The sequence below is a fragment of the Balaenoptera musculus genome, chromosome 5 (assembly GCF_009873245.2).
Source record: "Balaenoptera musculus isolate JJ_BM4_2016_0621 chromosome 5, mBalMus1.pri.v3, whole genome shotgun sequence".
Lineage (NCBI taxonomy): Eukaryota > Metazoa > Chordata > Mammalia > Artiodactyla > Balaenopteridae > Balaenoptera > Balaenoptera musculus.
In genome coordinates this window covers 114,623,705-114,649,429 of record NC_045789.1, presented here as the reverse complement: position 1 = coordinate 114,649,429, position 25,725 = coordinate 114,623,705, and the positions used below count along the sequence as shown (strand labels likewise).

General features: G+C 38.7%; 1 protein-coding gene across 2 annotated transcripts in view; it reads right to left on the bottom strand.

Annotated features, from left to right (window-relative positions):
• Positions 1-25,725, bottom strand: part of UGT8 (UDP glycosyltransferase 8) — a 92,041-nt gene that overhangs the window by 40,448 nt on the left and 25,868 nt on the right. The window contains exon 3 of one of the 2 annotated variants that reach the window (XM_036851947.1): positions 24,160-24,983. In XM_036851947.1, the coding sequence (XP_036707842.1) occupies positions 24,160-24,981 (822 nt within the window). In that variant the 5' untranslated portion in view covers positions 24,982-24,983. Of the gene's footprint in view, positions 1-24,159; positions 24,986-25,725 lie in introns of those variants that run through there. The other variant, XM_036851948.1, reaches the window with a different exon arrangement.

Genomic DNA, 25,725 nt, shown 5'->3' with positions numbered 1-25,725 from the left:
CTGTAAAGATCCAGTAAATAAACCTCGTTTGAAGTTTTATTTATGAAGCAAGTTACTTAAAACTCTATTGAAATAAGTTGTAAAGAGAAAAAAACACCTTATTTGGTAAAGGCATTGTTAACAGAAAACAGGTTTCTGTTTCGTGCCTCCGATGACGGACAGTTCTCAATCTTACACGTATTTCTATTTATAACTAACCCAAGTTTTCATGCATCTAAGCTTTGGCAGCATAGTGGGCAAATTCCTTCCTTTTTTTTACTGCTCTCCATGATATTCAACTAAGTATGAACTCTACCAAAATGAAATCAAATTTGCAAAGGCTTTAAGCATTTTCCTATCATTTCAATTTTTGCCTTTGAGAAGTATATTTTACAAAATCTGTTCACAAATTTTCATAAAAAACTAAAAGATATAATCTTTAAGGTGAGAAGAAACCACATTATGTGTATGACTTGATGTGTTTTAAAATTCTCTTTAAGATTACACTTCAGGAAAATATCCTTTAATAAAAGTGGTAATTCAATTATATTCCCTGAAAAAAATGCATTTTGTGTATTGTGCAAAATAAAACCAAACGATGATTTGAATTTTAATCCGTTTTAAAAAGCAAAAATTATTTCTCTTAATACTATTTCTAATTATTCTTTATGATTTACCAGACAATCAAAGCTTCACCATATGTAAACTGCAAAATCAATCCTCTTTCATACCTATCCCTTGTCCACTCTCTGCAAGCCTCCACTTCCATGAACTAGGACTTAAAACACACCTACAGAGAGGTCTGCTTGACTTTGATTCTGTCAACATTAATTGCACCAAAAGTAAAAATGTTTTAATTTAAGAATGTAAGTCTGGGGCTTCCCTGGTGGTGCAGTGGTTGAGAATCTGCCTCCCAATGCAGGGGACACGGGTTCGAGCCCTGGTCTGGGAGGATCCCCCGTGCCGCGGAGCAACTGGGCCCGTGAGCCACAACTACTGAGCCTGCGCGTCTGGAGCCTGTGCTCCGCAACAAGAGAGGCCGCGATAGTGAGAGGCCCGCACACCGCGATGAAGAGTGGCCCCCACTCGCCGCAACTAGAGAAAGCCCTCGCACAGAAACGAAGACCCAACACAGCCATAAGTAAATAAATAAATAAATAAATAAATAAATAAATAAATAAATAAATAAATAAATAAATAAAGGCGCAGTTATAAAAAAAAAAAAAGAATGTAAGTCTGGATTTTAATGTATGTATGGTGCTCAAAATGTTCGATTTCATACCATCACTGAAGTGGAAAAACCTTTAAAAACCAGTTCAATCCCCATCCACTCACCCACCCACGGCTTAGTGATAAAGAAACAGGAGCCCACAAAGAGAAATCGATCTCTCCAGGACCTAGCCAGAGACTTTGAATACGCAGCTGACCCCTGAACAACTTGGGGGATAGGGGTGCCAACCCTCCCCGTGGTCAATAAGCCCAGTATAATTTACAGTCGGCCCCCTGTATCTACGGTTCCTCCGTATCAGCGCATAAGTGGACCCATGCAGTTCAAACCCCTGTTGTTCAAGGGTCAACTGTATATATTCGTCCGGTTCCCAGTGGGTGCTCTTTCAACGTTACCAATGGACTGATGCAGCAGATGCAAGCCTGATTATTAAAGGGGAGCATGAATTTAAAGTCTTTTGTTGCTATTATCTACTTAGCAACAATTAAAGTTGTCCGGTGACATACGACCACATGTAAATGTCCCCAGCTAACACATGGAAACATCTGATTTGGTGGCAATGATAACTGATGGACCTTCCCTTCCTGAAACACCCACTCCTTGGATTCTAAAACACCACTTGACTTCTCAGAGTTCTTGGAGGCTCCTCTGAGTTTACCCAGCTGCTACATGATAGAGTGTCAGGGGCTCAAACCTAAGTCCTCCTCTTTCTCTACACTTCTCCGTAAGTAATTTCATTTATTCCCACCACTTTAGTACTGTCTTCTGGAAGATCACCCCCACCTTTGAATACCCAGCCCTGGCCTTTCCTATCAACTACATGCTCACATGTTCAAAGGTCAGCTGAACATCTGCACTTAAGACATCCACAGGTTTCTCAAATTCAGTATGTCCCGACCTGAACAATGCATTTTCCCTCAAAAATCTGTTCATCCCCCACTCTTTCCCATCCAGGAAATGACACCTACTGGTTATTTAAGCAAGAAATCTGCCTGTTTTCGAAGTATCCCCACTCCCCAAATTCGACCCCGGTTAATTCTTCCTCCCAGTATACTTGGAATCATTCCTCTGCTCACCACCTCCGCATCCATCAACCCACCTCTTTCCTGAGCTACAGCAACATGCACTCATTTGGTCCTCCTGTCTTCTCTCTTCCTCTCCTATAATACTTTCTCCACAAAGCATCCAGAGGGAGTCTTTCTAAACACAAATCCAATCACATTTAAACTCATTTAGTGAAATCCAAGCCCCTTTTAGTGGCAGGATCTTTGCTCACCTCTCCAAACCCAGCTGAGCCACTGCCCTAGCCTCACGCCTTCAGCTCTTCAGCCTCACTGATTTTTCTGGGGTCTTCAAAGTGCAAGTGCCTTCCACCCTGAGGACGGGTGTGTCCTTTGCCTGGAAAGCTTCCCTCCCCTTGGCTCCACCTTCTCCTAAGGCCCTACCCCGTCTCCTTGTTCTCTGTCATTGCACCCTGTTGGTTTCCTTCCCAGCACTTCAGCATCGAAATTATACATCTTATTAATCTGTCTACATCTTTACTAGTCATTTCTCCCATTAGACTATAAGCAGCACAAAGAAACTAACTTGCACTTATCATTACTAGCCCAGTGCCAGGCACATACTAGGAACTCAATAAACATGCACTGAATATATAACTAAATAGCTATCTATCCTTTTTATGAGTGGCCATCCCTTTGTGTTTTGCAAAACCTTTTCCCTTCCACACGCAGGGAAAAGTTCTCAAAGGACTTTGCAGTGAAAAAGAAAACATCAAGCTGGTTTAGCTGTTCTTCACACCCGGCTGACAGTGGTAGGCAGGGAATTTAGTTATTAGCCTCAAGGTTTTAATAATATTTATCAAGCCATTTGAGCTGCTTTTCACTGATAAAAACTCTGGCAATTTACAATGTAAAAACAATTTTATCCCACTTTTGCAAAATAAATTGGGCAAATGCATCAGCTTTTACAACTTGAAATTATATTAATTCAAAATGTATGTATGAGGGCCTATACTTCGCAAAGTGCTGCAATACTAGGTGTGAAAGTGGGTGGGATATAAAAGATGACTGAGCCGAGAGCACTGCTGTCAAAGAGTTTCTTGCATTACTCTTTCTGAAAGGTCTTCAGTTTTTCAGAGCCTAGTGACTTTCTTAAAGATCTACGCAGATGAAATCTTTTCAGTTACTATCAAAAGGACTTTTCTCGAGATCTAATTGAGCATAAAACAATTCAATGCAACAGACAATTATTAAGTAGTTGCTATATTCAAAGATGTATAAAATGAGGTCAGCTTACTTTGACAGGTTTATTTTTACTATATCATATATCTAGGGGAAAAGAAGAGAAGTAAATCGAGGAGAAATAAATAATATCCTGAACATGGCATTAAGTTTTCCCTTCTTGCATTTGAACACCAATTTTCCCAAAGGCCACCCTGACAAAAAGCCACCCATGTGAAATAATCTAAGTATTAACTTTAACAGGCACTCTTCTCAGAAGCAAACTTTTTTAGTAAAAAAGAAGACATGCCTCTCTCTCACAGCACTTTCTAGAATGAATGCTCTGTTAAGAGACTAATTAACTGACTACATTTATACTGATAGAATCAGAATTCTTAAATCTCCTACTAAAAGTGATTCCTACAACAGCAATAAATGTTGCTTTACACAAATATACCTTGATAGAAAGCCAAAAGAAAACAGTGGAGGTATGTATATCCCACTCTGGTCCATTCAGTGCCCATCTAGCAGCACAACTGCTTTTAATTGTACAGAAGGTCTCTTGGGCTGCAATTGCTTCGTGATCAGGGTTTAAGGAACAGGCCTTCCACCACAAATACTCAGGGTTCTGGTCTGCATACTTTTATCATTTTTATTTTGGTGCCAATTTCTATTACTGAGTATAGGCATTGTGAGTGTCCTGCCACCCTCTACACTGTGTGAGGAGGAATTTTCTATACTCCATGATTTCAGATGGAATTAGAATACATTCTGGATTAAGAAGTACCTGATTAACAAGGACGTAGAAGAACTAAAGAGAAACCAAGCAACGATGAAAAACACAATAAATGAAATTAAAATTACTCTAGATGGGATCAATAGCAGAATAACTGAGGCAGAAGAACGGGTAAGTGACATGGAAGATAAAATGGTGGAAATAACTACTGCAGAGCAGAATAAAGAAAAAAGAATGAAAAGAACTGAGGACAGTCTCAGAGACCTCTGGGACAACATTAAATGCACCAACATTCGAATTATAGGGGTCCCAGAAGAAGAAGAGAAAAAGAAAGGGACTGAGAAAATATTTGAAGAGATTATAGTTGAAAACTTCCCTAATATGGGAAAGGAAATAGTTAATCAAGTCCTGGAAGCACAGAGAGTCCCATACAGGATAAATCCAAGGAGAAACACGCCAAGACACATATTAATCAAACTGGCAAAAATTAAATATAAAGAAAACATATTAAAAGCAGCAAGGGAAAAACAACAAATAACACACAAGGGAATCCCCATAAGGTTAACAGCTGATCTTTCAGCAGAAACTCTGCAAGCCAGAAGGGAGTGGCAGGATATACTTAAAGTGATGAAGGAGAAAAACCTACAACCAAGATTACTCTACCCAGCAAGGATCTCATTCAGATTTGATGAAGAAATTAAAACCTTTACAGACAAGCAAAAGCTGAGAGTTCAGCACCACCAAACCAGCTTTACAACAAATGCTAAAGGAACTTCTCTAGACAAGAAACACAAGAGAAGGAAAACACCTACAATAACAAACCCAAAACATTTAAGAAAATGGGAATAGGAACATACATATCGATAATTACCTTAAATGTAAATGGATTAAATGCTCCCACCAAAAGACACAGAATGGCTGAATGGATACAAAAACAAGACCTATATATATGCTGTCTACAAGATAACCACTTCAGACCTAGAGACACATACAGACTGAAAGTGAGGGGATGGAAAAAGATATTCCATGCAAATGGAAATCAAAAGAAAGCTGGAGCAGCAATTCTAGTATCAGAAAAAATAGACTTTAAAATAAAGACTATTACAAGAGACAAAGAAGGACACTATATAATGATCAAGGGATCGATCCAAGAGGAAGGTATAACAATTGTAAATATTTATGCACCCAACATAGGAGCACCTCAATACATAAGGCAAATACTAACAGCCATAAAAGGGGAAATCAACAGCAACACAATCATAGTAGGGGACTTTAACACCCCACTTTCACCAATGGACAGATCAACCAAAATGAAAATAAATAAGGAAACACAAGCTTTAAATGATACATTAAACAAGATGGACTTAATTGATATTTATAGGACATTCCACCCAAAAACAACAGAATACACATTTTTCTCAAGTGCTCATGGAACATTCTCCAGGATAGATCATATCTTGGGTCACAAATCAAGCCTTGGTAAATTTAAGAAAATTGAAATCGTATCAAGTATCTTTTCCGACCACAAAGCTATGAGACTAGATATCAATTACAGGAAAAGATCTGTAAAAAATACAAACACATGGAGGCTACACAATACACTACTTAATAACGAAGTGATCACTGAAGAAATCAAAGGGGAAATCAAAAAATACCTAGAAACAAATGACAATGGAGACACGACAACCCAAAACCTATGGGACGCAGCAAAAGCAGTGCTAAGAGGGAAGTTTATAGCAATACAAGCCTACCTCAAGAAACAGGAAACATCTCGAATAAACAACCTACCTTACACCTGAAGCAATCAGAGAAAGAAGAACAAAAAAACCCCAAAGCTAGCAGAAGGAAAGAAATCATAAAGATCAGATCAGAAATAAATGAAAAAGAAATGAAGGAAACAATAGCAAAAATCAATGAAACTAAAAGCTGGTTCTTTGAGAAGATAAACAAAATTGATAAACCATTAGCCAGACTCATCAAGAGAAAAAGGGAGAAGACTCAAATCAATAGAATTAGAAATGAAAAAGGAGAAGTAACCACTGACACTGCAGAAATACAAACGATCATGAGAGATTACTACAAGCAACTATATGCCAATAAAATGGACAACCTGGAAGAAATGGACAGATTCTTAGAAACGCACAACCTGCTGAGACTGAACCAGGAAGAAATAGAAAATATGAACAGACCAATCACAAGCACTGAAATTGAAACCGTGATTAAAAATCTTCCAACAAACAAAAGCCCAGGACCAGATGGCTTCACAGTCGAATTCTATCAAACATTTAGAGAAGAGCTAACACCTATCCTTCTCAAACTCTTCCAAAATATTGCAGAGGGAGGAACACTCCCAAACTCATTCTACGAGGCCACCATCACCCTGATACCAAAACCAGACAAAGATTTCACAAAGAAGGAAAACTACAGGCCAATAACACTGATGAACATGGATGCAAAAATCCTCAACAAAATACTAGCAAACAGAATCCAACAGCACATTAAAAGGATCATACACCATGATCAAGTGGGGTTTATCCCAGGAATGCAAGGATTCTTCAATATACGCAAATCAATCAACGTGATACACCATATTAACAAATTGAAGGAGAAAAACCATATGATCATCTCAATAGATGCAGAGAAAGCTTTCGACAAAATTCAACACCCATTTATGATAAAAGCCCTGCAGAAAGTAGGCATAGAGGGAACTTTCCTCAACATAATAAAGGCCATATATGACAAACCCACAGCCAACATTGTCCTCAATGGTGAAAAACTGAAACCATTTCCACTAAGATCAGGAACAAGACAAGGTTGCCCACTCTCACCACTATTATTCAACATAGTTTTGGAAGTGTTAGCCACAGCAATCAGAGAAGAAAAAGAAATAAAAGGAATCCAAATCGGAAAAGAAGAAGTAAAGCTGTCACTGTTTGCAGATGACATGATACTATACATAGAGAATCCTAAAGATGCTACCAGAAAACTACAGGAGCTAATCAATGAATTTGGTAAAGTAGCAAGATACAAAATTAATGCACAGAAATCTCTCGCATTTCTATACACTAATGACGAAAAATCTGAAAGTGAAATTAAGAAAACACTCCCGTTTACCACTGCAACAAAAAGAATAAAATATCTAGGAATAAACCTACCTAAGGAGACAAAAGACCTGTATGCAGAAAATTATAAGACACTGATGAAAGAAATTAAAGATGATACAAATAGATGGAGAGATATACCATGTTCTTGGATTGGAAGAATCAACATTGTGAAAATGACTCTACTACCCAAAGCAATCTACAGATTCAATGCAATCCCTATCAAACTACCACTGGCATTTTTCACAGAACTAGAACAAAAAATTTCACAATTTGTATGGAAACACAAAAGACCCCGAATAGCCAAAGCAATCTTGAGAACGAAAAATGTAGCTGGAGGAATCAGGCTCCCTGACTTCAGACTATATTACAAAGCTACAGTAATCAAGACAGTTTGGTGCTGGCACAAAAACAGAAACATAGATCAATGGAACAGGATAGAAAGCCCAGAGATAAAGCCACACACATATGGTCACCTTATCTTTGATAAAGGAGGCAAGCATATACAGTGGAGAAAAGACAGCCTCTTCAATAAGTGGTGCTGGGAAAATTGGACAGATACACGTAAAAGTATGAAATTAGAACACTCCCTGACACCATACACAAAAATAAACTCAAAATGGATTAAAGACCTAAGTGTAAGGCCAGACACTATCAAACTCTTAGAGGAAAACATAGGCAGAATATTCTATGACATAAAATGCAGCAAGATTCTTTTTGACCCAGCTCCTAGAGAAATGGAAATAAAAACACAAATAAACAAATGGGACCTAATGAAACTTAAAAGCTTTTGCACAGCAAAGGAAACCATAAACAAGATGAAAAGACAACCCTCAGAATGGGAGAAAATATTTGCAAATGAAGCAACTGACAAAGGATTAATCTCCAAGATTTACAAGCAGCTCATGCAGCTCAATAACAAAAAAACAAACAACCCAATCCAAAAATGGGCAGAAGACCTAAATAGACATTTCTCCAAAGAAGATATACAGATTGCCAACAGACACATGAAAGAATGCTCAACGTCCTTAATCATTAGAGAAATGCAAATCAAAACTGCAATGAGATATCACCTCACACCAGTCAGAATGGCCATCATCAAAAAATCTAGAAACAATAAATGCTGGAGAGGGTGTGGAGGAAAGGGAACACTCTTGCACTGTTGGTGGGAATGTAAATTGATACAGCCACTATGGAGAACAGTATGGAGGTTCCTTAAAAAACTAAAAATAGAACTACCATACGACCCAGCAATCCCACTACTGGGCATATACCCTGAGAAAACCATAGTTCAAAAAGAGTCATGTACGAAAATGTTCATTGTAGCTCTATTTACAATAGCCAGGACATGGAAGCAACCTAAGTGTCCATCATCGGATGAATGGATAAAGAAGATGTGGCACATATATACAATGGAATATTACTCAGCCATAAAAAGAAATGAAATGGAGGTATTTGTAATGAGGTGGATGGAGTTAGAGTCTGTCATACAGAGTGAAGTAAGTCAGAAAGAGAAAAACAAATACAGTATGCTAACACATATATATGGAATCTAAGGAAAAAAAAAAAAGGCCATGAAGAACCTAGTGGCAAGACGGGAATAAAGACACAGACCTACTAGAGAATGGACTTGAGGATGTGGGGAGGGGGAGGGGTGAGATGTGACAGGGTGAGAGAGTGGCATGGACATATATACACTACCAAATGTAAAATAGATAGCTAGTGGGAAGCAGCTGCATAGCACAGGGAGATCAGCTCGGTGCTTTGTGACCACCTAGAGGGGTGGGATGGGGAGGGTGGGAGGGAGGGAGATGCAAGAGGGAAGAGATATGGGAACATATGTATATGTATGACTGATTCACTTTGTTGTAAAGCAGAAACTAGCACACCATTGTAAAGCAATTATACTTCAATAAAGATGTTTAAAAAAAAAAAAATACTGCTGCAATGAAAAAAAAAAAAAAAAAAGAAGTACCTGAGGGCTTCCCTGGTGGCGCAGTGGTTGAGAATCTGCCTGCCAATGCAGGGGGCACGGGTTCGAGCCCTGGTCTGGGAAGATCCCACGTGCCGCGGAGCGGCTGGGCCCGTGAGCCACAATTGCTGAGCCTGCGCGTCTGGAGCCTATGCTCCGCAACAAGGGGGGCCGTGATAGTGAGAGGCCTGCGCACCGTGATGAAGAGTGGCCTCTACTTGCCACAGCTAGAGAGGGCCCTCGCACAGAGGCGAAGACCCAACACAGGCACAAATAAATAAATAAATACTTTAAAAAAAAAAAAAAGAAGTACCTGAAAAATTCCATCCCACTACTTCAATGCCTATTTCTCTCTGGCTATCTGTCCTGTTTTCTTCCTACAAAAATACCCCTTACAAAGCAACTCTCAGCTCCAGGACAATACTACTGGGTTTATCAGGCAGGGGCCAGTGTTTGCCTTACGTACATGCTCAGGGTTTGTTAACTTGCAAGAGAGATGCCTTCAAAGTAAAAACAAAAGTGGTTGTCGCAGCGTAAAAATACACTTGACCCTTGAACAACATGGGTCTGAACTACATGGATCCACTTACACATGGATTTTTTTCAATAGTAAATACTACAGTACTACACGATCCATGGTTGCTTGAATCCGCGAATGAGGAACTGCAAATAAAGAGGAACTGTGTATACAGAGACAACTGTAAATTACACAGGGATTTTTGAGAGGAAGGAGGGTCAATGTCCCTAACCCCTGTGTTGTTCAAGGGTCAACTGTATTTTCTGAGTAAGCAAGCTAATGTAAAGACTGGACACTAAAAAACAAACCCTTTCTCATTCTGTTATATTTATAATATTGATATGTTATAAATACAAAGAAATGTTAATGGGTAGTGAGCATTTACAAAATGCTACATAAAGTAAATGACATTCTGCTTGCTACTAGATTTCAGATATAAGATTGTACATAAGAACAAAAACAATTTCAGCATATAACTTCTTAGGATTTTAGAAATAGGCATTTCTGTAATATGACTTTAAAATCATAGCCTGTTTTGATCCAGTGCTGTATATTAACCTGAGATAAAATATTTTTAGAATGTTGTAAAAAAAAAAAACAGTGATAGTTTCACCTTCTCCAGAAGGATAGTCCCCCAAATTTGGCAATACCTAAATCTTGCCATTTCTTCCGCATACTTAAGGTCCTGTGTGCGTCTTCCCTTCATGAGCAAAAAGATTGGAAGATTAAAAAATAAAAACCATAATAACAAATGTTAAAGTCCCTAGAGGATCGACCTTCAAGATGGTGGAAGAGTAAGATGTGGCGATCACCTTCCTCTCCACAAATACATCAAAAATACGTCTACGTGTGGAACAACTCCTACAGAACACTTACTGAACGCTGGCAGAGGACCTCAGACTTCCCAAAAGGCAAGAAACTCACCACGTACCTGGTCATGTGGCTGACAGGGTCTTGGTGCTCCAGCCGGGTGTCAGGCCTGAGCCTCTGAGGTGGGAGAGCCAAGTTGAGGACACTGGTCCACCAGAGACCTCCCTGCTCCACATATTTTCAATCGGCGAGAGCTCTCCCAGAGATCTCCATCTCAACGCTAAGACCCAGCTCCACTCAACGACCAGCAAGCTCCAGTGCTGGACAACCTGTGCCAAACAACTAGGAAGTTAGGAACACAACCCCACTCATTAGCAGAGAGGTTGCCTAATAAGTTCACAGACACACCAAAACACACCACCAGACACAGTCCTGCCCATCAGAAAGACAAGATCCAGCCTCATCCACCAGAACAGAGGCACCAGTCCCCTCCACCAGGAAGCCTACACAACCTACTGAACCAACCTTACCCACTGGGGGCAGACACCAAAAACAATGGGAACTACGAACCTGCAGCCTGCGAAAAGGAGACATCAAACACAGTCAGTTAAGGAAAATGAGAAGACAGAGATACGCAGCAGATGAAGGAGCAAAGTAAAAACCCACCAGACCAAACAAATGAAGAGGTAATAGGCAGTCTACCTGAAAAAGAATCCAGAGTAATGATAGTAAAGATGATCCAAAATCTTGGAAATAGAATGAAGAAAATACAAGAAATGTTTAACAAGGCCCTAGAAGAACTAAAGAGCAAACAAACAATGATGAACAACACAATAAATGAAATTAAAAATTCTATAGAAAGAATCAATAGCAGAATAACTGAGGCAAAAGAACAGATAAGTGACCTGGAAGATAAAATAGTGGAAATAATTACCGCAGAGCAAAATAAAGAAAAAAGAATGAAAAGAATTGAGGACAGTCTCAGAGACCTGTGGGACAACATTAAATGCATCAACATTCAAATTATAGGGGTCCCAGAAGAAGAAGAGAAAAAGAAAGGGACTGAGAAAATATTTGAAGAGATTATAGTTGAAAAATTCCCTAATATGCGAAAGGAAATAGTCAATCAAGTCCAGGAACCGCAGAGAGGCCCATATAAGATAAATCCAAGGAGAAACACGCCAAGACACGGATTAACCAAACTATCAAAAACTAAATACAAAGAAACAAATATTAAAAGCAGCAACGGGAAAGCAACAAATAACATACAAGGGAAACCCCATAAGGTTAACAGCTCATCTTTCAGCAGAAACTCTGCAAGCCAGAAGGGAGTGGCAGGACATATTTTAAGTGATGAAAGGGAAAAACCTACAACCAAGGTTACTCTATCCAGCAATGATCTCATTCAGATTCAACAGAGAAATTAAAACCTTTACAGACAAGCAAAAGTTAAGAAAATTCAGCACCACCAAACCAGCTTCACAACAAATGCTAAAGGAACTTCTCTAGGCAGGAAACACAAGAGAAGGAAAAGACCTACAATAACAAACCCCAAACAATTAAGAAAATGGTAATGGGAACATACATATTGGTAATTACCTTAAATGGAAATGGATTAAATGCTCCAACCAAAGGACATAGACTGGCTGAATGGATACAAAAATAAGACCTGTATATATGCTGTCTACAAGAGACCCACTTCAGACCTAGGGACACATACAGACTGAAAGTGAGGGGATGGAAAAAGACAGTGCATGCAATGGAAATCAAGAGAAAGCTGGAGTAGCAATTTTCATACCAGACAAAATAGACTTTAAAATACAGACTGTTACAAGACACAAAAAAGGACACTACATAATGATCAAGGGATCAATCCAAGAAGAAGATATAACAATTGTAAATATTTATGCACCCACATTGGAGCACCTCAATACATAAGGCAAATGCTAACAGCCATAAAAGAGGAAATCGACAGTAACACAATCATGGTAGGGGACTTTAACACCCCACTTTCACCAATGGACAGATCATCCAAAATGAAAATAAATAAGGAAACACAAGCTTTAAATGATACATTAAATAAGATGGACTTAATTGATATTTATAGGACATGCCATCCAAAAACTACAGAATACACTTTCTTTTCAAGTGCTCATGGAACACTGTCCAGGATAGTTCATATTTTGGGTCACGAATCAAGCCTCGGTAAATTTAATAAAATTGAAATTGCATCAAGCATCTTTTGCAACCACAACGCTATGAGATTAGAAATAAACTACAGGGGAAAAAAACACATGGAGGCTAAACAATACACTACTAAATAACCAAGAGATCACTGAAGAAATCAAAGAGGAAATAAAAAATACCCAGAAACATATGACAATGAAAACACGATGATCCAAAACCTATGGGATGCAGCAAAAGCAGCTCTAAGAGGGAAGTTTATAGCAATACAATCCTACCTCAAGAAACAAGAAACATCTCAAATAAACAACCTAACCTCACACCTAAAGCAATTAGAGAAAGAAGAACAAAAAAACCCCAAAGTCAGCAGAAGGAAAGAAATCATAAAGATCAGATCAGAAATAAATGAAAAAGAAATGAAGGAAAAGATAGCAAAGATCAATAAAATTAAAAGCTGGTTCTTTGAGAAGATAAACAAAATTGATAAACCATTAGCCAGACTCATCACGAAAAAAAGGGAGAAGACTCAAATCAATAGAATTAGAAATGAAAAAGGAGAAGTAACAACTGACACTGCAGAAATACAAAGGATCATGAGAGATTACTACAAGCAACTATATGCCAATAAAATGGACAACCAGGAAGAAATGGACAAATTCTTAGAAAAGCACAACCTTCCAAGACTGAACCAGGAAGAAACAGAAAGTATAAACAGACGAATCACAAGCACTGAAATTGAAACTGTGATTAAAAATCTTCCAACAGGGCTTTCCTGGTGGCGCAGTGGTTGAGAATCTGCCTGCCAATGCAGGGGACACGGGTTTGAGCCCTGGTCTGGGAGGGTCCCACATGCCGCGGAGCAACTAGGCCCGTGAGCCACAACTACTGAGCCTGTGCGTCTGGAGCCTGTGCCCCGCAACAAGAGAGGCCGCGACAGTGAAAGGCCCGCGCACCGCGATGAAGAGTGGTCCCCGCTTGCCACGGCTGGAGAAAGCCCTCGCACAGAAACGAAGACCCAACACAGCCAAAAATAAATTTTAAAAATAATAATAATAATTGCCCAATTCTAAAACAAAAAAATGCATCAAAAAAAAATAAATCTTCCAACAAACAAAAGCCCAGGACCAGATGGCTTCACAGACGAATTCTATCAAACATTTAGAGAAGAGCTGACACTTATCCTTCTCAAACTCTTCCAAAATATAGTAGAGGGAGGAACACTCCCAAACTCATTCTACTAGGCCACCACCATCCTGATTCCAAAACCAGACAAAGATGCCACAAAGAAAGAAAACTACAGGCCATTATCACTGATAAAAATACATGCAAATATCCTCAACAAAATACTAGCAAACAGAATCCAACAGCACATTAAAAGGATCATACACCATGATCAAGTGGGGTTTATCCCAGGAATGCAAGGATTCTTCAATATAAGCAAATCAATCAATGTGATAAACCATATTAACAAATTGAGGAGAAAAACCATATGATCATCTCAATACATGCAAAAAAAGCTTTTGACAAAATTCAACACCCATTTATGATAAAAACCCTCCAGAAAGTAGGCACAGAGGGAACTTACCTCAACATAATAAAGGCCATATATGACAAACCCACAGCCAACACTGTTCTCAATGGTGAAAAACTAAAACCATTTCCTCTAAGATCAGGAACAAGACAAGGTTATCCACTCTCACCAGTATTATTCAACATAGTTTTGGAAGTTTTAGCCACATCAGAGAAGAAAAAGAAATAAAAGGAATCCAAATCAGAAAAGAAGAAGTAAAGCTGTTACTGTTTGCAGATGACATGATACTATACATAGAGAACCCTGAAGATGCTACCAGAAAACTACTAGAGCTAATCAATGAATTTGGTAAAGTAGTAGGATACAAAATTAATACACAGAAATCTCTTGCATTCCTATACACTAATGATGAAAAATCTGAAAGAGAAATTAAGGAAACACTCCCATTTGCCACTGCAACAAAAAGAATAAAATACATAGGAATAAACCTACCTAAGGAGGCAAAAGACCTGTATGCAGAAAAGTATAAGACACTGATAAAAGAAATTAAAGATGATACAAACAGATGGAGAGATATACCATGTCCTTGGAATGGAAGAATCAATATTGTGAAAATGACTGTACTACCCAAAGCAATCTACAGATTCAATGCAATCCCTATCAAACTATCACTCGCATTTTTCACAGAACTAGAACAAAATATTTCACAATTTGTATGGAAACACAAAAGACCCCAAATAGCCAAAGCAACCTTGAGAAAGAAAAACAGAGCTGGAGGAATCAGGCTCCCTGACTTCAGACTATACTACAAAGCTACAGTAATGAAGACAGTATGGTACTGGCACAAAATCAGAAATATAGATCAATGGAACAGGATAGAAAGCCCAGAGATAAACCCACACACATATGGTCACCTTATCTTTTATAAAGGAGGCAAGAATATACAGTGGAGAAAAGACAGCCTCTTCAATAAGCGGTGCTGGGAAAACTGGACAGCTACATGTAAAAGAATGAAATTAGAACACTCCTTAACACCATATGCAAAAATAAACTCAAAATGGATTAAAGACCTAAATGTAAGGCCAGACACTATCAAACTCTTAAAGGAAAACATAGGCAGAACACTCTATGACATAAATCACAGCAAGATCCTTTTTGACCCACCCCCTAGAGAAATGGAAATAAAAGCAAAAATAAAAAAATGGGACCTAATGAAACTTAAAAGCTTTTGCACAGCAGAGGAAACCATAAACAAGATGAAAAGACAACCCTCAGAATGGGAGAACATATTTGCAAACGAAGCAACTGACAAAGGATTAATCCCCAAAACTTACAAGCAGCTCATGCAGATCAATATCAAGAAAACAAACAACCCAATCCAAAAATGGGCAGAAGACCTAAACAGACATTTCTCCAAAGAAGATATACGGATTGCCAACAAACACATGAAAGGATGCTCAACATCACTAATCATTAGAGAAATGCAAATCAAAACTACAATGAGGTATCAGCTCACACCGGTTAGAATGCCATCATCAAAAAATCTACGAACAATAAATGCTGGAGAGGGTGTGGAGAAAAGGGAACACTCTTGCACTGCTGGTGGGAATGTAAATTGATACAGCCACTATGGAGAACAGTATGGAGGTTCCTTAAAAAACTAAAAATAGAATTACCATATGATCCAGCAATCCCACTACTGGGCACATACCCTGAGAAAACCATAGTTCAAAAAGAGTCATGTACCACAATGTTCACTGCAGCACTATTTACAATAGCCAGGACATGGAAGCAACCTAAGTGTCCATCAACAGATGAATGGATAAAGAAGATGTGGCACATATATACAATGGAATATTACTCAGCCATAAAAAGGAACGAAGTTGAGTTATTTTTAGGGAGGTGGATGGACCTAGAGTCTGTCATACAGAGTGAAGTCAGAAAGAGGAAAACAAATACCATATGCTAACACATATATACGGAATCTAAAAAAAAAATTAAAAAATGGTTCTGAAGAACCTAGGGCAGGACAGGAATAAAGATGCAGATGTAGAGAATGTACTTGACACAGGGAGGGGGAAGGGTAAACTGGGAAGAAGTGAGAGAGTGCCATGGAAATATATACACTACCAAATGTAAAATAGATAGCTAGTGGGAAGCAGCCGCATAGCACAGGGAGATCAGCTTAGTGCTCTGTGACCATCTAGAGGGGTGGGATAGGGAGGGTGGGAGGGAGACGTAAGAGGGAGGGGATATGGGGATATATGTATACGTATAGCTGATTCGCTTTGTTATACAGCAGCAACTAACACAACAATGTAAAGCAATTATACTCCAATAAAGATGTTAAAAAAAAAAACAAAAAACAGTGATAGAGATAAAGGAAAATAGGGAGAAAAGTTAAAGGACTTTAGTACTGAAGACCTTACCTATTATTAACATGGTTGCACATGGATATTCTATGTAGATCTGCTTCCTAAAGCAAGGGAAATCTTGATGTGTACATACATTTATGGTGGTACAATTTATACTGAAAATAATTTTCTAGAAGGAAAAAAATCTATAATGATCAGGAAAAAAATGACTCTCATACAAAATATATTACATAATGTAATTAAAATGTACAGTTCACACTTACTGTCTGAATCTAAATGAGTGGTTCCCAAAGTGTGGTTAGTCCTTAAACAGCAGCATCAACATCACCCAGGAACTTGTTACAGATTAGTAGGCCCATCCCAGATCTCCTAACTGGCCCTAGAACCCATGTTTTAACAAGAATGTGATGAGATTCTGATCTCAACAATACTGCGGAGAGTGAAGGAGTGACAGTATACAAAAGCTACAACTTGGGCAGGCTATAGAGATATAGGAAGAAGTAAGGATAAACACTGAGGTTGATTGCAGTCTGCACTCTAGATCTTAGAAGAAAATCTCAAACTTTTTTTTTTTTGAGGGTTATGGGTTATCTAATCTAATAATCTAATTCAGCAGGGCCTGAGCGTGGAGGAGAATCTGGGTAGAATCTCTGTCTAGAAGGCAGGTATTTATTTGTCTGGAGCTTCCCCAAAGGTCCCTCAGGAATGAGAAGCCCAGAAGGAGAAGGAACAAGCCTGGAGGCAGCAGAAGAGGGGCTGGAATCCCTGCTCCTCCATTTAAAGGATTGAAAAACCACAGATAGGATCACTGAACCTCAAGAAGCCAGCATTCGCAAGTACCAGAGGGCTACTTCCTTAATTCTCCTGCCCTTACAACACATCCCTGTCAGCTTCTGCTCATTTCTTAAGACACTCAGATGGTCTAAGGGGCACCTATCTCACTTGTCATTTTCAGTCTACTTCAGTGAGAAAGACAATGAAAGAAAGGGAAATAAACATCCCCGAGATGGAAGTAGAAGTACCAAGTGCCAACCCCTAAAATGAGTAGAGGTGACGCCATAGACACTTCCTCCACGTACTCCCTACGCCTCTGAAACCATTCTTCTATCTGCCAGGTGGACGACAGCAAGTGACAGTGATTCAGTAACTATAGCGCATCTTAAATAACGAGTTATCACAACAATAATAAGAGCAACAACTACCACCACTAGTTATTGCCATTGCGCTCATTTATGGAAACCCTCCGAGGTAAGCACTGTTGTCCTCGTTTTAATGAGGCTGACTCCCTCTCTTGTCCAAAAGAGTCTTATGAAGGCCAGGACTAAAAGCCAGGACCATTTGGCTGAAAAGGCCCATGTTTTTCCACTTTGCTACTTTGCCGCAGCCCCTGGAAAGTTGGTATAAAAAATTCCGTAAACAAACTATGAAATAGGTAGCTTGTCTCCAGTGCCACTGCTTCTTCAGAAGGTCACGCTCACTCCATCCTGTCAAAATCTGCACTCAGGAATAGATCTGACAAACTCATTGACAGTAGCAATTTTAATTTCAAAACTAGAACTGTTCGGCTTGGAATGAGACTATTTGTGAAGAATATCATTCTAAAAACTGGTGCCAACAGCAATTTAATTATGAGAACTATCATTTGTAAAAAAATGACCAGTTAAAAAATATTTCCCTTGACATCGCCAGCATTTGAATTAATATCTAAATGAACAATTCTGCAGGGCATCTTAAATCTTAAATACTTAACAGCAGAGGGAGGAAGGTGTTTAAAAATCATGTCAGACTCTGCAATTTCAATTATATTCAGGTCTCCTAATGTATCAGGAAACCCTTGTAAGCCTATGATGCTTACAGAAGCAACTGATAAGCTATTTAAAACTACAGTGCTTCTTAGAAAATTACCACATCAGTGAACTAAACAGTAACTTATTGATGTTTGCAACAGTGCCTGATTTACTTCTTGGATAGATTCACTTAGCCAGGTAATCTGGTTTCTTACTACAAAATAAAGACAAAAATATATGATCAACCTACAAAACCTTTGCAAGAAATATCTGCAACAACATTTTACATTACTGAGTTCCCATAGGGAATCTATTATTTGTGCCCAACTATCATGTTGTGGTGAATATTTAAGCTAAGAATCAGTAATTGGAATTAAATCATTCATCTCTTCCAAATATTAGAGTTCTCAATTTTCTGATCCCTGCACAGCTACCAATATAGCACAGTAGTACTGCATGGATGAAGACATCCTAAAAAATTATTTGTGAGTGATGGTATCCAAAATAAGGAACTTACTATAGAAGATATATATTTTGATTAAATGATACTTATTTAAAAGGGGACATTTTAATCAATATGATACAATGGTTATAATTTTATCTCTAGCTTTATATTTCAAGAGATAACTTATATGCAACATACTATTAAAATGGCCTTAATTTTCCACATCTGCTGTGCAACCCTGGATCAATCTGTTAGCCCCAAGGACTCTGGTCCCATAACTCAGCTTAGACATCCATTCACTCTTGGGGAGGTCAGCTTTCCATTTCCATATGTAATAATAAGTAATGGCTTCTAGGTGACTCAATGAAAACTAAATAAAAAAGCCACTGTCTTGCTTCTTGGATTTATTCTTCTTCTCATAACCTGATCTGCTCACAAGGGGGTTAATCTAATGAATCCATTGCACAATATCTCTTTTTCCCCCCAAACCTTTCTCTGTGAGGGAGTTCAGGCAAACTACAAAATGACAAAACAGTGAGTATCTCATGACACTGTCCTTGGTCTCTTGCTCTTTCTTATCTGTTTATCTCTTATCTGTATCTTTCCCCAGGACTGTGTTTACCTAAATTAAGAATGTCTCTACAAATGGTGACACGAAAATGCCTTTCGTACTCCTAGCCTGGCCATAAAGCACCTCTGAGGTCCGCCAAATGAGTGCCGTGCCGCCCCAGATCATCTTTAACACAGCAACAGCTGGCCTGACTTGCGCTACTAGCCCTGTTCACATGTATATTTGGAACACAGTAGAGCCCATTTAGCTCACCAGTTGTGTAATGTATGATGATCTCCTTTTCTCAATATCAGTATCATTAAGGGGCTATTCTAATTCATTAAAATAACTTAACCTGGAATGTTTGGTTACTTAATGGCTGCAATGGCATCTGGACATAATTTGGAATAAACAAATAATGGTTATAATATTAACGACACTGTTGTACTAGTTCAATCACCTATTTTTTGGCAACTATTTCTCTTTGATGCAATTCATTTAATTTTAAACATTCATTGAGTGGCTACCATTTTCCAGGCACTCAGGGTACAGAGGTTACCCACCTTGTTGCCCACCCTTTATGGCATCCACACCCTAGTTAGGGAGAAAGCCATGTGAAAAACCAATAATTAAGGTACAATCCATTAGGTGCAATTACAGTTCAGGGCTATCGAAGCTGAAAAGGGGCTGAGGTCAACTGCTTGGCAGGGCTAGACCACTTCCCACCAATGGGAAATCATCTAAAAATTATCACCTGAAACATGTGAATTTTAATCATCAAAAGACTCCCTAAGTAAATGTACTATTCTTTGATAGTATTATTGTTATTACCCCCTAATCAAACCACTAAAAGCGACAGTCACCCCCTATAAGATGTTATTATTTCATTCACATTTAATACTTGAAGGACCTAATCAAATAGGGATCTATTTACAGACCTCCTTCCTGACCTAAGAAAAGCTTTTTATTTTTTAAATTTGTTTCCATATTCTCTACCACCCTGTAAAGATAGAGATAAGCCACTATATGGATATAATCCAAACTAAACCTCTGTCCCCTTAAGGACATTTTAAGGCCTCCTACTGTAGGCAGCCCAGTAGTAAATAGTATGATAAGTTAGGTGCATGCATTTAGAAATGATTCTATTATCAAGGCAGACAATTTCTTCACTCTACACCAATGCAACATTTTGTAATCAAAAGCATTTGGATTCTGCCTGATTTCTATCATTAAATCTCTAAAGCACAAGGAAGAGTCCAAATGGTGTAATGTGACTCTTATATTAAGTCCTCACAATCTTTGAGACAGCAAATCAAGATTAGCAAAATTGTCTCTGCATAGTTTTGTATACACTATAAATGTGTAAATGAGTAAAATGAGTGACAAGAGATGCAGGCATCTTGACAAAATATCTAACTAATAGCAAAACAATCCACTTGGCTTTGTTTAATAGCAAAACAATTCACTTGGCTGTGCCACAAATTCTGGCCTGGACAAAACACTCAAATTCTTTTAATCTCCTATGTGACAAACGAATTTTTATATTTTGAGGAGGAAAAATAGAGCTGAACTAGATGCTCTCTAGAGTTTCTTTGGGCTCAAACATTATGAAAGCTCCTGGAAAATGTCTTTTAGACATTTTCTCTATCTTTTCATCCCAGGTGTGAAATGAAATCCCACTGTCAAATCATTTCCAGACATCTGGAAAATTTAATCCATTGCCAGTGTAAGATACCAAGGCAGTTAACAATTAAGCTGTTATTAGTGAATCATGTGTTCTAGGAGGCCACTTGCTGGGCTCTATTATTTTAGTGTCACAACCATGACCTGTAAGTAATACAGGCATTTGAGAAACTCATTAACTTTTAGAAACCTGAGGTACAGTTTACTGTATCAGACAAATCTACTAGAGAAATCACAATAGGAACACACGTGTTCCTACACATATAAAGCCTCATTAGTGTGAGGAATATATGAAAGGAAAAGACACATCATTCTTCAAAATACTCCCTATTGAAGAACTTTGTAAATGGCACACTGAAGTGAAAAAGGCCCTTCACACTTATAACCTAACAGATTTTCCATGATAATAATATACTTATCTGGTCCACATACATAACACATGCACATGCCAGATGTGTATGTATCTGAGTGTGACACCTAACTGTCACAGTTAAAGCAATAATTGTAAATAAAGAGCACATTTTCAAAAGAATCATTACAAAAAGCCCAAAGAGGAAAAAAGAACAGGAAAGCCCACAAAGTAGGTCAAGCCAGTGTCAAACTAGAAATCATGGCAAATCAGAAAACATTTTGGGTAATAACCTTATATGAAGCTCCAAAAACCACACAAAAGATGCTTTTAAAGTAAAACAAGGTACAGTAGCCCCCCCCCTTTATCCACAGAGTATATGTTCCAAGACCTCCAGTGAGTGCTTGAAATCTTGAATAGCACTGAACCCTATACATACCATGTTCTTTCCTATACATCCATACCTATGATGAAGTTTAACTTATAAATTAGGCACAGTAGATTAACAATAACTAATATAAAAGAGATCATAATATACTGTAATAGAAATTATGTGAATGTGGTTTCTCTCTCTCTCAATATCTTATTGTGCTCTACTCACCCTTCTTGTGAGGACACGAGATGATAAAATGCCTGCGTGATCAGATGAAGTGAGGTGAATGACGTAGGCACTGTGACACAGAGTTAGGCTACTGTTGACCTGATGATGACACATCAGAAGGAGGATCATCTGCTCCAAGCGATGCTGGATCATGGAGCCATGACGATGGCAATGATGTCAGGAGCAGACCATGTGGATGGCTGGGGATTCTGGGCCGGACAGAGCTACACTATGTGAGATTTCATCAAGCTTCGCTACTCCAAATGATGTGCAATTTAAAACTTATGAATTGCTTATTTATGGAATTTTAATATTTTCAGACCGTGGGTGACCGAGGATGACTGAAGCTGCAGATAAGGGAGGACTACCATAGTGAAACTAACAGGCATAAGGACCTATGCTATTTGACTAAGCGTACAATAGTATTCTGTACTTATACAGTTCAAGCTGCTGCAACTCAAGAAAAATGTACAGGGATGGAAGAAAAAAAAAAGGCAATCAGAAGATTCCTTATCATTGGTTCCTTCTTCAACCTGAAGAAGGGAGATAGCATTCGACCAAAAACCCAAAGGAGCAAGCAGAAGGGCAGTACCCTGGTTGGGAAAAGATGAAGATCTGAGGGAGTACGGTTGATCTGCCTGACATTACGAATGACTCAGTTAAAGTAGAGACAGACTTGCTTCCAGGTCTCTTGGAAGCTGCTTCTGAAGTTTGATTTTAGTTACCTTTAGGAAAGGGATAATACATCACACAGTGACTCTGGCAGAGACTATCTGGGATTCAAAGTGGGCTTAAGTAAATTCACAAATGGCTGAGACGTGCTGAGACTAACCCCTATCCTTCACAGCTGGTGTCAGAGAGAAGGCCTGAGCTCACTCTCACAGCGTCTACCAGCGGCATCTAGGGTTTATGGGCCAAAGATCTGGCAAGTTCTATTTCTTCATGTTACATGAACTATATCAAAGTATTATTTATTAAATATGCTTCTAATGGAGGTGTTAAAGAAGTCTACAGGCTGTATATTCCAATCACCTTATTTCCCCATGAGAAAATTCTGCCTAGTGATTGTGCTTACCTGATACCTATAGGAGAAAACTAGATTTACTCTTCATCAAGGCCCTGGCAGATTTTTTCTTAAATGTAGTGACCAGAGTTAGGGATGAACAATTTAACAGTTGTTGTGAGTGGCTACTTTAAGAATTTTAAGAGTAGAAATGGTTGCAATAGCAAAAATCATAGAACAGGCCCTACACTTCTGGTAAATGCCATTAGATGTTGAGATTAAATCCAGAGTCAACCTGAGGTTAGAAAATCCCCTACAACAACCGATACGCAATATGGCTCCTGTCAGTTTGAGATACCTCATAAAAAAACAAACTAGGATGGAGAACAGAACACAAGGGTGTGTGCTGACAGCTCAGCCAGCAAAAAGAATTCAGGTTTGACTCAGAGTAGAAGGGTTTTGTTAAAACATAATTAATTCCATCTTTGAAATGAAATCACGATGGGGCATGATTTCTTTAAACAGTTACATTTGCTTACTAACTTAAAATTAGTTAGCTTCCTAGGCTAATGGAAGTTACTACCTCATTTTCAATGCTGGACATAAACTTTCTAGTGGTCAGGACGGCTGAAAGAAGAACCACTATTCATGTCATCCTACTTATTTGAGTTCACGGGACCTAACCGAGATGCAGGCAACTGTGTCTGTGCTTTCTGGGGGAGATCAGAAGGATCTCTGTGTTTAATTAAAAGCAAAATCACTTACACTCATTAAAACGAACTATCTAACTACATTCTCTGTTATAGTAGAGTTATAACTTAATCAAAACTCTACTTTCCAGTCTACCGACCATATGGCAGAGTGGCCTCTTGGGATTACCGAAATGCTCCTCTGACATAGGAACGCATTCCAGGGGAGTGAGGCACCCACAGATAAAGGGACCTTGGTAGGCTCTGTGTCTTAACCACTTTTTAGAATAGCATTTGTTACCCGACAATGCCCAACTCTTATCTCTTCTAAAACTCAAAGCTGACAAATTGACATTTATATTTAGAAAAGATTCCCAAGGAGCTCAGCAAACCTTACTTCTGGTAGTGGGCTGGCCGGTTTGGTGAGGATCCCTCCTACATAGACAACATTAGGCAGAGTGGGTCTCGGAAACTCCAGTGCTACGTCTGTACACAGCATCCACAGGCTGGACCCGTGGACCAAGTCATACATGGACTTCTCCGGCAGCAGGTTGTACTTCTGCATTATCCTTTCGTATTTGGGAAGAACCAGAAAGCTGACCCCTAATCTGGAAATGAGGTAAACGCCGGTGTTTTTCATCCTTTGCAGCAGGTTCATGTGGTCTGTGAGGAGTGAGTTAAACTCCGGGACGTAAGCTAATGGGGCAGGAGCACCCACTTCAGCAGGATACCAAAGGCCAGTTGAAAATACAGCATATTTAACCCCTAAAAGATGAGCTATCAGAAATCCACACATGTCATTGGGGTCCACCAGCAGCAGGTCAAACTTTTCCTTTTTTAGACCCTGAATCAGGGCACGGTTGCCAACCATCATATCACAGTTCTTGGTATAGTGATCCAGTATGTCAAACAGTTCGATTGCTGTCAATCTCCCAGAGAAAATATTCCGCATTTTGGACTGCAGGAAAGCATCCGAGGTGGTACTGTTAAAGATCCCTGGGTAGCGCTGGAGGCTGTAATGATTAGATGGCGTGATGTCTCTGCCTTCAGAGAGGAGGAACACTGTGTGGTGCCCACTCTCGTGCAAGGCAGAGGCTAGTGTCTTGAAAATGTACATATGGCTTTCGAACATAATTGGCGGCACGATGATGATTTTGGCGGCCTTCGCTATCCCAACAGCACTCCACAGGAGCATGAAATACAGAGTGTAAGACTTCATAGCTGAAATGACAACCAGAAAACTACTGAAAACAGAATGCAACCCTTACCATTCAAAACAACCATAAAGACACTTTTTCAAAGTATCTGCTGATCCAGTACTTTGCCTAAGGATCGCTTTTAAAAATTATCCCAATGTTTGTTCTAGTTGCCTCTTTATTTTTGAAAGGTATTTTTTAAAGTATAGAATTGACAGCAAAACTGGCATAAACTGAAATATATTTTAAATGTATCCGTTTTGGAACACACAATTGCGTCAATAATGGAGAAATAATTTTTTTTAAATTTGAAATGAAACCTGTAAGATTGAATGACAGAAGATCTCTCTTCTTTGAATAATAGCTATGAGGTATCTATGAAACATCTATTTATCTTTTAATTGAACATCACTGTTAATCCCAGGAAAAAGAGCCAAGACTTTTTATTTCCAGGTATATCAGCATGTATGTCTCTTTTTAAATCATTTTATCACAGCAGTAACATTCCCAGTTGTGACTAAGGCACACCAAAGAAAGATTATGTTTTAGAAAACAACTATTTCAAGTAGTAATTCTATAGAAAATACATTTTTCCACAGGAAAAGATGACCTTGAATGTGACTTTCTCCTTTGTCTAAATACCCTTAAGTATCCTGGCAGACTCTGTTTATGTAATTTATATCAATTTGCTGATTCATTTCAGGGCGTTATCTAGAGGAGAAACTTTTAATAGAAAAGTTCAAGAAATTTAACTGGATCTCACTAAA